The 12,124-nt window shown below is 42.0% G+C and overlaps 1 protein-coding gene across 4 annotated transcripts in view; it reads right to left on the reverse strand.

The window, feature by feature from the left end:
• Positions 1 to 11,618, reverse strand: part of LOC120029525 (myosin phosphatase Rho interacting protein) — a 72,087-nt gene extending 60,469 nt beyond the window's left edge. For 2 of the 4 annotated variants that reach the window (XM_038974784.1, XM_038974786.1), the window contains exons 1-2: positions 10,707 to 11,618; positions 4,494 to 4,571 (exon numbers count right to left, since the gene is read on the reverse strand). In XM_038974784.1, the coding sequence (XP_038830712.1) occupies positions 4,494 to 4,571; positions 10,707 to 10,910 (282 nt within the window). In that variant the 5' untranslated portion in view covers positions 10,911 to 11,618. Of the gene's footprint in view, positions 1 to 4,493; positions 4,572 to 4,817; positions 4,911 to 5,765; positions 5,812 to 10,706 lie in introns of those variants that run through there. The other 2 variants (XM_038974788.1, XM_038974787.1) reach the window with 2 other exon arrangements.
• Between the last annotated feature and the right edge of the window lie 506 nt (positions 11,619 to 12,124).

The following is a 12,124-nucleotide window of genomic DNA, read 5'->3' on the forward strand; positions in this document are numbered from 1 at the left end:
GGAGTGGTTGAAAAAAAAGTTGATGACTCCAAACGAAGTGTATGTAAACTTCCGACTTCAACTGTATGTACATATAACTAGGCATAAAGTGACTAGGCAACAGGATAGATAAACAGTAGCAGCAACGTTTATGATGTCGAAAAAGTTTGTGCAAAAAGGTTCAATGCAGATAGTCAGCTTAGCTATTTGGTTAACTATTTAAATAACAATTTAGCAGTCTTATGGCTTGGGGGTAGAATTTGTTCAGGGTCCTGTTGGTTCCAGACTTGGTGCATCAGTACCGCTTGCCGTGCGGTAGCAGAGAGAACAGTCTATGACCTGGGTGGCTGGAGTCTGACACATTTTAGGGCCTTCCTCTGACACTGCCTGGTATACAGGCCCTGGATGTCAGGGAGCTCGGCCCCAGTGATGTACTGGGCAGTACGCACTACCCTCTGTAGCGCCTTGCGGTTGAATGCCAAGCAGTTGCCATACCAACCGGTGATGCAGCCAGTCAAGATGCTCTCAATGGTTCAGTTGTAGAACTTCACGACTATGTTGGTGTGTGGACACCGAGGAGCTTGAAGCTCTGGATACGCTCCACTACAGCCCTGTCGATGTGAATGGGGGCGCGCTCGGCCATCCATTTCCTTAAGTCCACGATCAGCTCCTTTGTCTTGCTGACGTTGAGGGAGAGGTTGTTGTCCTGGCACCACACTGCCAGGTCTCTGACCTCCATTCTACTAAGCTTACCTGAACGAAATATACGAAACTGATCATGACTTGATTAAATCTCATGTCACTGTGATTAGTTGGCAAACATGCAACAATACCTGTATACTGTCAATGACAGATTAATTATTTGCGTTGCTGGCTTCATTAAAAACTTCATCTGATGGATTTTGGATGTCCTTGGTCTCAATTATTTGTTCAAGGGCCTATACGAGGCCAACTTAACTACATTATCCTGAAGGCATACTTAAACACCCAATTTTTTTACTTTGCGTGAATGATGTCTCAACTTTAAACAATGCAAATTCTGTTTAGCTTCTTTCTATTCTGTGACTGCATGAAATAGCAACCATGACATGAATTCAGCGATTACATTTGTTTACTTCATCTTTGTGGCTCCCTGATGAAACAGTAACATCCATTACTGTACTTAGTCTTAGCCAACCTGCACCACATACCGAATCTTCTGTACTTTTTCCGATACTAGAACATAAAAAAAGGTTCGGTACTAGAATTTGTTACTTTCGGTACTCCTGTCAAAATGGGTCAAGAATCAAGCTTGTCTATCAGCGCAGCAGACCCCTTATTACAGCGCGCACTGAGAGTCTGGGCTGCATCATGTTACATCATCATGCTGCACACAACTCAACACATTTGAATAACGTGACATGGCATGTAGACATTTTTAAACATGATTATTGTTCGTAAAACAATGTCTATACATGCTAGAACACTTTACAATGCAAGAAGATACTGGTAGCGGACAGCTAAAGATAACATCCATTCACTACCCTAGTACTTTGTTTGTGATTATATGCAAACTACAACGCAAAAAAAATGCTGATTTCAAAGCGGATTGCCACCAAAAACGTTATTAATTAACTCGGTCTCTCGCTCATGTCTCTCCCAAAGATGATCAGCAAACTCTGTTAAAGAGACGGTGCACATTTGTATAAAATAAGCTACTTCTATACAAATGTTGTTGTTCAGTACAATAAAATAAATAAACCTTTATTTAACCAGGCAATTCAGTTAAGAACAAATTCTTATTTACAATGACTAAGTCTACACCGGTTGTTTACTAAGCATGTGACAAATACAATTTTATTTTCATTTGACCTGATATTCACTTTTGGGAAAACTGGTCTAGCCTCTTGGTAGGTAGTTATCATTAGTTCAAATAATGCAAAATGGTGTACTAATATGAAAGTGTAATTGTAAACTATAAACCCACCGTAGCTTAATTTATGAATGAGGTCCCAGGTGAAGTTGCCTGGTTAAATTAAAACCAGGCAACTTCACCTGGGACCTCATTCATAAATATGGGGGGGGGTCAGTTAAGAACAAATTCTTAATTACCATAACGGCCTACACCTGCCAAACCCGGACGACGCTGGGCTAATTGTGCGCCACCCTATGAGACTCCCAATCACGGCCGGTTGTTATGCAGCCTGGATTCAAACCATGGTGTCTGTAGTGACACCTCTAGCACTGAGATGCAGTGCCTTAGACCGCTGCGCCACTCGGGAGCCCTTGCAAGGGAAACAGATTGTTTGTCATCTGTAGCCCAATGAAATCAGCCAAAACAAGCTCAATAACTCAATGCATGCACACACTTATAATGCATTCACCTGTATTGTGGATAGGCCTAGGCTACATCTTGATTTACCCAGTTTATCAATAAAGATTTACCATTCAAAATAAATTATTACCATTATGTTGTTAAAGTTAGAATGGTAAAAACATACCAAAGTCAAATTGATTGTATAATTGATTCATTAATGTATACATGGCGGTCTCTGAAAAATATGGACAAAACATTTTTTTATAACGTAATGATATTGAACTCAAAAGATAACCAACGATTGAACAGAGCAGTAGCTGAGTATATCTGTCTGGATCAAGTGCCATTCTGTAACCTGGTAATATGGCTTCTTTGTTGCAGTGGTATTGTTTTGTTATTGTTTTGGTATCGAGTATTGTGATGCTAAACCTGGTATCTAAGTCAAAAATCTGGTATCATGACAACACTAGTACTCTCTATTGCTGCTTTTCAACTAACGCCAGTGTTATACTTAAGCAATAAGGCAGGAGGGGATCTGGTATACGACCAATATACCACCACTATGGGCTGTTCTTAAGCAGGACGCAACGCGGAGTGCCTGGATACAGCCTTTAGCCGTGGTATATTGGCCATATACCATAAACCCCCAAGGTGCCTTATTGCTATTATAAACTGGTTACCAACGTAATTAGAGCAGTAAAAATACATATTTAGTCATATCCGTGATATTCGATCTGATATACCACGGCTGTCAGCCAATCAGCATTCAAGGCTCTAACCACCCAGTTTATAATAGTGTATACAACCTGATGTTATAGGAAATTGTGTTTCCATAGTGTAGCAAAGGCTCTTATTTATCTTAGACTTTTTAGTTCACTGTTCCATTAAATTGCGCTTTTTGTTAACTGTCCCTTTAACTGCAGACACCTCTGAGCCATAGAGATGTATAGAGATTGCAATGTATCAGTCCTCAATGGCGCTGCCCATGTTAAACACGCTTTTTGGCACTAGTGACCCTTTGTACATCTCTATGCTCTGAGCACACCTGCAACCAATTTCACTTCTTAAATACCTGAGTTCCTTTGTCTTTTAGTTCAGTGCCAAACAATCTTAGCACTAGTACAAAACCTCTCCAACATGTATCCTTTCATTTCTGTTATCTGTGAGTCCAATACCCAAACGTAAGTAACCCGCAATATTATTTCGATTCTTCAATTGATCTGCATTTAAAGATGCACTGTTGTTTATTAGTGGTAGGATGTTGTTAGAAATATTTGCATATTGAAAGGATCTAATTTGTACCTTCAAAATGAATATTTTACTGCTTTGGAGAAATTATTATATTTATCATTTGACTACTGGCTCAGATTGTGAAAAGTAATTGTTTACGATCAAATATGCTGCTAAATGTTTTTGTTTACTGCCAGCACAAGTCAATGGAAATGAAGTTTGATTTGGAGGAAATAAAACCGGAGCACCGACTCCCTAAAACAGAACCTCAAGTCTCTCTCCTTATCCTCTAACCCGGGATCACTGCGTCACCTACCTCACTCAGTGCATTCAAAATAGGCAACCTGCCTTATCACATTGCTAGGGCTGACAGTGAGAACTTCTGAAGAGCAGAATCAACAACCTCTGCATAATCGAAACAGTTGCATTGTGAGGTGTTAACCGTAAAAGGTGTAAACCCATATTCACAGTTAGCCATTGTTATGCAGATGCAGCCTCAGTGGACTTTCCCCCAAGATAGCGCAGGTTCTTCGGCGCCATGGCCCATCTGGCTTAGCGCTGTTTGTTGAATAGATTCCATGATCCGGACATGAGCGAGTGCTCGGCTCCTTCCCACCACTGTGTGTAACCGTATGTGCGCTCTAATCATCGTGACGTATAGCACCAGGCGAATTGGCATGAAAAGGACAATACGTATGCAGATCTAGAGCCCATTTCTCTGACCATTCGATTATACGCTAGGGCTTGTGTTTCAAGCGCTTCCATTACGCCTCAAAGCTTACTTCCCAAATGGATTTTAAGTGGATTAAAACATCCCGATTGGTCAAAGTTCACCCATCCCCCTCTCACTATGAGGTTCTGCTGCCCGGGAATGGTGTTTGTCTAATGTTTATCATGCGACTACAGTGCTATGGAAGAACAGGGAACAAACATACTAACCCATCCCCCATTCCATGTGAGCGCGTGCACGCCTCATGGTTGCTCTTACCCGGGATCTCTGCATGGGGTTGTCAAAGTCTGTTCCCTCGGGGGCCAAGCACAGCCATCCGCCGTAAATAGGTTTGGCCTGTAAAACAGAGCGATTTAGACAATCATTAAAATTGGGGGGGGGGGAGCAGTCAGCAAGGAGAGGGCACATTTTGGGGTCCAGATGTTCCTATAGACCCTCCCCAATGAGGCAGTTTTCAAACCACAAAACCAGTTAGCAAGCCTGTCGGCCTAATTAGCATTGTTTGATAGACACCATTGCCTTGCATTCAAATGACTTAAATGAAGATTTGTGAATGAGAACAGCGCCTGCTTATAAACCTACATTCACTTCATGGAAGTTGTTTGAGCCAAAAACCTGCATGTTTCCAATGAAAACACAGAAGTTCAAAAGATGTGGAAATGTATAAACATTGAGCAGAGCTCCCACGGTGAGGGGGTGGCTGTTTAAAATGGCTGCTCTTTGCACTCTAAAACGTGTTTGTCTTGGTCTAACTTTTACTGTTAAACATTACCAAGAAGCAGCTGTCAGGCCTGTTTTGCAAAAAAATAAAAAAAACATCCCTCCTACCTTCTTTACCTCAAAATCCAGACTAGCGTCTTACACGCGGTAGAGTGTACGATTATTAGACTGTGTGGGTATTGGCCCTGGCTGTCACTAGCTAGCCCGTGTCCCTGCATGTCTGTCAAATCTATATGTGCCTTGTTTCCGCTTGCATAGACTGACTGCCTATAGAGACATTTAATTGGTTACTTTTAACAGGTGATGGGGTGACTGAGGAGATAAACGTGCCATGACCTACTCCTAAGAAATCTGATAAGTCTACCATTTTGGCAGCAGTGACGACTAATGATTTTACTTATTGATGATGAGCTGATTATCTGCAGCACTGAAGTCTACGCCTAGGCTACGATCCAAAATGGATGTTTCCGGTCCTCAGATCTTATGTTATCAATAAAGTAGCAAATATCACACAGGTCTTGCTATAATGCATAACCGATTTCTCCATTCTTCTCTTACAAAACATCCAAAGAGAGAGCGAGGCAGAGAGAAAGAGCTGGACAGGAAAGAATGAGCGAGACACAAGGAGAGGCAGTGTAAGCGAGCAGCTGTGGCCTGTAGCGATGTTGGTGGGCTGAGGAGCCAGGAGACCTGGAGAGGAGGGACACACCCTTACACCCTTCCTCCCTCCACACACACAAGCCTCACTTCCTCTATAGTGGTCCTCCTGTGACCTCGCCCTCCCCCCTCAGCTCTCTCCCACAGACCTACCTTCCCCCTCCATTCCAGCCCGCCTCCAACCCCACCGGCAGTGAGGTTAACCCATAGAGATAGAGGACTCTAGTGCCCAAAAGTCTGTTTTAGCATGGGCAGCGCTATTGGGGACTTTCACAATGTTGAAGTAGAAAACTGGGTGGGACTTCCTATGGGTTAAGGGAGGATCACATCATTCCATCCAGGTCATCAGGAGGGATTAACCAATGAATTATACTTGTGAGAAAACATTCCATAACTGCAGGTGGCAGTAAATCGTCAATCTTGGCTTCATACCTGTTCAAACAACACACCAAGTGGCAGTATGTACCCTTTCCGTTTGTTTACCAACTCATAGTAGTAGAAGAAAATTGACTACTTCAAAATGGAGATGCTCATACTCTCTCAGATGCCATAATCGGACAGATAGAATTGCGTCCTCTATCACGCGTTAACCTCTTATTGCCTCCCCAGTACAATCCTCCACTCATTTAGGAGTCATGCCAAAAAGGTCCATTCAAACATAAGGTACACCCATCTGAAAGTTCACCTTACTACTCCTAGCCAAGTAAAACCAATGCAGAGCCTTGGTGATTGTACACTGAACAAAAATAAACGCAACATGTAAAGTGTTGGTCCATTGTTACATGAGCTGAAATTAAAGATCCCTGAAATGTTCCATTCACACAAAGCATATCTCTCAAATGTTTTGCACAAATTTGTTGACATCCCTGCTAGTGAGCATTTCTCCTTTGCCAAGATAATCCATCCACCTGACAGGTGTGGCATATCAAGAAACTGATTAAACAGCATGATCATTACACCGGTGCACCTTGTGCTGGGGACAATAAAAGGCCACTTTAAAAAGTGCAGTTTTGTCACAACACATGCTGACTTGCAGGAATGTCCACCAGCGCTGTTGCCAGATAACTGAATGTTAATTTCTCTACCATAAGCCTCCTCCGACCGCGTTTTGGAGAATTTGGCAGTACGTCCAACTGGCCTCATAACTGCAGACCACGTGTATGGGGTCGTGTGGGTGAGCGGTTTGCTGATGTCATTGCAAACAGAGTACCCCATGGTGGGGGTATGGTATAGGCAGGCATAAGCTACAGACAATGAGCACAACTGCATTTTATCGATGGCAATTTGAATGCACAGAGACCATGACGAGATCCTGAGGCCCATTGCTGTGCCATTCATCTGCCTCCATCACCTGTTTCCAAGATGATAATGCACGGCCCCATATCGCAAGGATCTGTACACAATTCCCGGAAGCTGAAAATGTCCCAGTTCTTCCATGGCCTGCATACTCACCAGACATGTCACTCATCGAACATGTTTGGGATGATCTGGATCGACGTATAGGACAGCGTACTCCAGTTCCGTCAATATCCAGCAACTTCGCACAGCCATTGAAGAATGGGACAACATTCCACAGTCCACAATCAACAGCCTGACAAACTAGTAGTCACACCAGATACTGACTGGTTTTCTGATCCATGCCCCTACTTTTTTTTTTAGGGCATCTGTGACCAACAGATGCATATCTGTATTCCCAGTCATGTGAAATCCATAGGTTAGGGCCTAATGAATTTATTTCAATTAACTGATTTCCTTACATGAACTGTAACTCAGTAAAATATTTGAAATTGTTGCATGTTTATTATTGTTCAGTATAGATAGAACTGGAACTTATAGGTCTAAGACATCATTTTGGACCATGTGGAATTGAGATCTATGTACATTAATTTGAGAACTCGGGGCTCCACTGGTGAGTAACCTGTGAGAAACTCTGTTCCAGGTTCAATCCCAACCCCGCACTTTCACAAGCTCTTCCTCTCCTCCTTCAAATCTTTCCATACCCCTGCCTCCTCGCTCTCCCTGGGTTTTCACTCTCCTTCGCTCTCTATACTCCCATCATCCCCCACTATCACTCCCAAACCGTTCTGCCTGTATTTCCACCATTTCCTTGCCTGCCACTCTCCCTCCTCCCACCTTCTATCCTGAGTGGGTTCTCTATCTCACCGATGCCTCGGGAACTACAGAGCAGCGTAGCTCAGCAATAGCCTTGATCCAGAAAAAACACCTTTGAAACTATCGTCCTCTCCCAGCAGAATGTAAACTTTTTTAATAATATGATCTTTGAGAACTAGAAATTACTAAAATAAAAGCTAGAAAGTCAGGGATAATAGACCATTCTAAAAACTAATTTTAGTATATATTTTTTTACATGGCTGGATTACTGGTAGGGCACATGCCCGGGGGCCCCATTGGTTTTATTATGTTTGAGCATAAGAACACAGAATTAGCCATGGCAAAATGAGTGTGGATTGTAGGAAATTTGCTTTCACGCTGCAGAAAAATTTCTCAGCTCCATGGGAAAATTTAGGGAATTACAGGAAATGAGCTGAAAGACGCCACATCTCTCTACGCCGCCAATTCCGGAACGATTTAGGCCAAGCCAACGGCGTGGTTGGGCTACCACCTACACTCTGTTTTGATCTAGAACAACCTTGCCTGACTCCACCGCTGCTGGAAAAATGCTAGGGGAAACACTGCGTGACCAACTAAATATACCAGCACCAGAGTTTACAGGCATTTAGGTCTACACTTTAGGGAAATAAATTATTTTTCAGACTAAACAAATTGCAATAGAAAGAATTTGCTCTGACACCCCCCCCCCCCCCCCCGATCCCTTGGTGTGTAAAACAAAGATTGCAATATAAACACTCTTCCTTCACATTCATTTCCTTTCAGATAACTTTTCCATGTGGGCTAGGCATATCTCTTTCAATGTTGTATTTATGAGGCGTGACCGAATGACTGAAGTGTGTTAAAGTTTGAGATAAACAACCCCCATTTCCAAATTCAGAATAACTCGCTTTACATTTAGGGCTCAAATTCAGTTAGACTAATGAGCGCCTCTTGAAGCCATGCATAGTGTTCAAACTGCATTAAGAGACACTTAACCCAGCCAGGGTGCATCTACTAACCAGAGGCCGAGAGCATAGAAGTGGAACCACCCTCTGTTTCACTTATGATTGCCACTTTAGTGTGTTCATTTCGTCCACTCAGTGCTAAGGACGTCATTACAGAATATGAGAGTGCAGATAGGCTACATTCTTCAGTTGTTTACATTTTCCTGTCCAATGGCAGTCAATGTCATGACTAGTTCCTTGGATAGATTTGGGCTAAATTTATTTTAAAGGGTTGTTTTGTTTTATGAGATTAGAACTAGCTAGCTGTAGCGTATTGTTTAAATTCTCAGACTCCCCTGGTATGAGAACTCATTACTAGCCCTATATGGATAGAGCAGCGGATAGAAGCATCTCTGGTTCCACTGGTGACGTCATAAAGGCCCTGGGAGAGAGCAAGGCTGGGTCTCAGGAGGATTAAAGAAGTGATGTAATCTCTTTAAGATTCTAGTCCTGACTCAGGAGTACAGGTCTAACCCCACAGTAATCACAAGCAGGCTGTCATACACACAAGCAGAGAAACTCAAACACACTCTCACTCATACACTACACAAGCAGAGAAACACATGCACACTTTCTCAATCACACACATTTTGTGGAGGAGAGGATGCTTGCTGGCGTTGCTGTTCTTAAGCCATGTTCAAGGGCCCATCTGGACCTCATCACATGGGATCAATTATAGGATACAACAGAAACTAGCTAATGATCTCAGAGATAGAAATCCTCTCATTCACTACTTCACTGGGTGAAGGAAACCAAGGGGACTTGTAATACGACTTGAGTACACATACAGTATTTCACCGGATGTGCTACCTTGTCTCAGACCTGCTGTTTTCAACTCTCTAGAGACAGCAGGAGTGGTAGAGATACTCTAAATGATCAGCTATGAAAAGACAACTGACATTTACTCCTGAGGTGCTGACCTGTTGCACCCTCCACAACCACTGTGATGTATTATTATTTGACCCTGCTGGTCATCTATGAACATCTTGGCCATGTTCTGTTATAATCTCCACAGCTAGAAGAGGACTGGACACCCCTCATAGCCTGGTTCCACTCTAGGTTTCTTCCTAGGTCATTATTCCTAGCCCCCGTGCTTCTACACCTGCATTGCTTGCTGTTTGGGGTTTAGGCTGGGTTTCTGTACAGCACTTTGGCTTTATAAATACATTTGATTGATTGTGAGGACTTTATGTGTAGGCCTACACTTAAGTTGAATTTGGGGTCACGTTCAGGAGGACACAATCTTCTTGTTTGCGGCCACAGTTATCGGAGCGTGGCAGCACAGTCCCTTAAGTCAGCTGGTGACCTTGCCTGCCAGTCATATGGATGTTTCAGGACAATGTCTCCCAAAAATTGGACAGGATCCATGATGGGTCAGCTGATTCCTTCTTTTGGGAGGATGGTGTTATTTGCCAGTAAAAAATGTTATTCCTAACCTGAAGCTGGTCAAACCTCCCTTATAAAATTAATCTATCCAAATCGAATGTTCATTTATGGCTTTACACCAGGGTCCTATTATTACAACTGATTCCTCATATTGAACCAGTGGTTGATCGTGAGAAACACTGGTTTTCTTCCTAGCAGACCACGCCTTAGTTTGTCAGACTGAAGCAGGAGATTATACATACATACATACACACACCATTAGTTCATCTCTAAAGGAGTCAGTCTTCAACAAATGGTCACGGAATGAGGACACACTCAGAATGACACACACATGCTGAACTATAAATAAGACACTTCCAATTAATAGACTTGAGGATGGCAAAGTAGACAGTATGAAATTACATTTTCAGTTTCTAAAGGGTTTAGAATACTAACTGGAAGTTTGACTAGGTAACTGGCTAAAATATTGCCAAAATTCGACTGTTACACAACTTGACAGTAACAGCAAACTCGAGACGCCCAAATGGTCGCATAGGTGTTTGTAACATGTTTACTGCAATGTGGCTACATCATCACAATAACAATTATTTACCTGATTCAGATCTTGATCGGTCAAGAGATGCAACTCCCGAGGTTTGAAGCAGTTCTGACATTTACTTTTATTAAAAATGTTCGCCTGGAATTTTCTGCAAGGGTTCTCTTTCGCTGTAGACATTGTATATCGCCTCCGTTCACCGTAAATGCAAATTAGTTCAAAATTGACGACTGGATAATCCGTTCTCTGCGTTTCTTTCATCCAATTTGGAACAAGGGCCCAGCAATCCAACGCATGATGATCCAAATAACTATATAGGCTAACTAACGTTAGTGGTCTTGAGTTTTACACACACAAACCAAATTCAAGGTTTCTATTGTTTAGTTGTACCCAATTTATATGATCCAATATATGACTGTTAGTCATCAAGATAGTGAGACACCATTCTTGTACGTTATTCAGTCCATGGCCTGCCCTTAATTCACAAAGCCGAACGAGTAACGTTAGCTATGCGATTAACAAACAAACTAGCTTGGTTTTTGTAATCATTGACGTTATTGTGCAAATTGCAAAAACAGCAACTGCACATTATAACATGCACCCATTTAACGGAAAATCGCAAAGTGGAGGTAGCTGGCTAGCTAGAATCGTAGCTAGCAGTTGCTCTTTGCAAAGTCTACCACCACTGCTTCTTCGCTGGCTATAGCAGTAAATTAGCTAGCGAGCTAGAAATCCTCTCGCCTAGCTGTTTAGCTTGGGTTAAAACGGTCCAGAATATAAATGTTCAGCGAAATTCACTCCCCGTTGACACATAGTAAACGGACAAAGCGCCTCTTGCAGAATCATTGAAGCATCAACGACTTTTTCGGTTTTGTTTTGATAACCAGCTCCGCTAGCTGCTCCCCTGGTTTATATTCTTCCTATTTTCAGGCGAAATCTTTCCCAGTGGATAGGTCGCGAGCTCACAGATTTGTTGGGCATTGTGAACCTAGTGACATTACGGTCACGTGATCATACGGCATCATTTCAAAATAAAAGTCCTCTGTAATTGTTTTACTTTACTTTTTTTCTGATTTAAAATCACAAATATTAAAGTTTGAAGTGACTAAAATATGAATTTATTGAAAAAACGAACAATGTAATATTGAAATCAATTAAGAAAGATCGATTTACTGTCTCATAATTTTTTTTACTATAAATTATAATGATGCAACAATACCAACACTTTTGCTGGAAGTATTAATGGTTTTAAACTACTGTCAACTCTTAACAGAACATGTTTTGAAGAAAACATTTTCACATTTTCCCTGTTCAAGGGTAACTTTTTTCAGGGCAACAGCATAGTTTCTGCTTAGGTTCTTACCTTCTGGGGAGTTTTCTTAGCCACTGTGCTTCTGCATTACTTGCTTTTTGGGTTTTTTGGCTGAGTATCTGTAAAACACTGTAAACAGCTTTATAAAATATATTTGATTGAT

Source organism: Salvelinus namaycush, chromosome 35 (assembly GCF_016432855.1).
Source record: "Salvelinus namaycush isolate Seneca chromosome 35, SaNama_1.0, whole genome shotgun sequence".
NCBI lineage: Eukaryota > Metazoa > Chordata > Actinopteri > Salmoniformes > Salmonidae > Salvelinus > Salvelinus namaycush.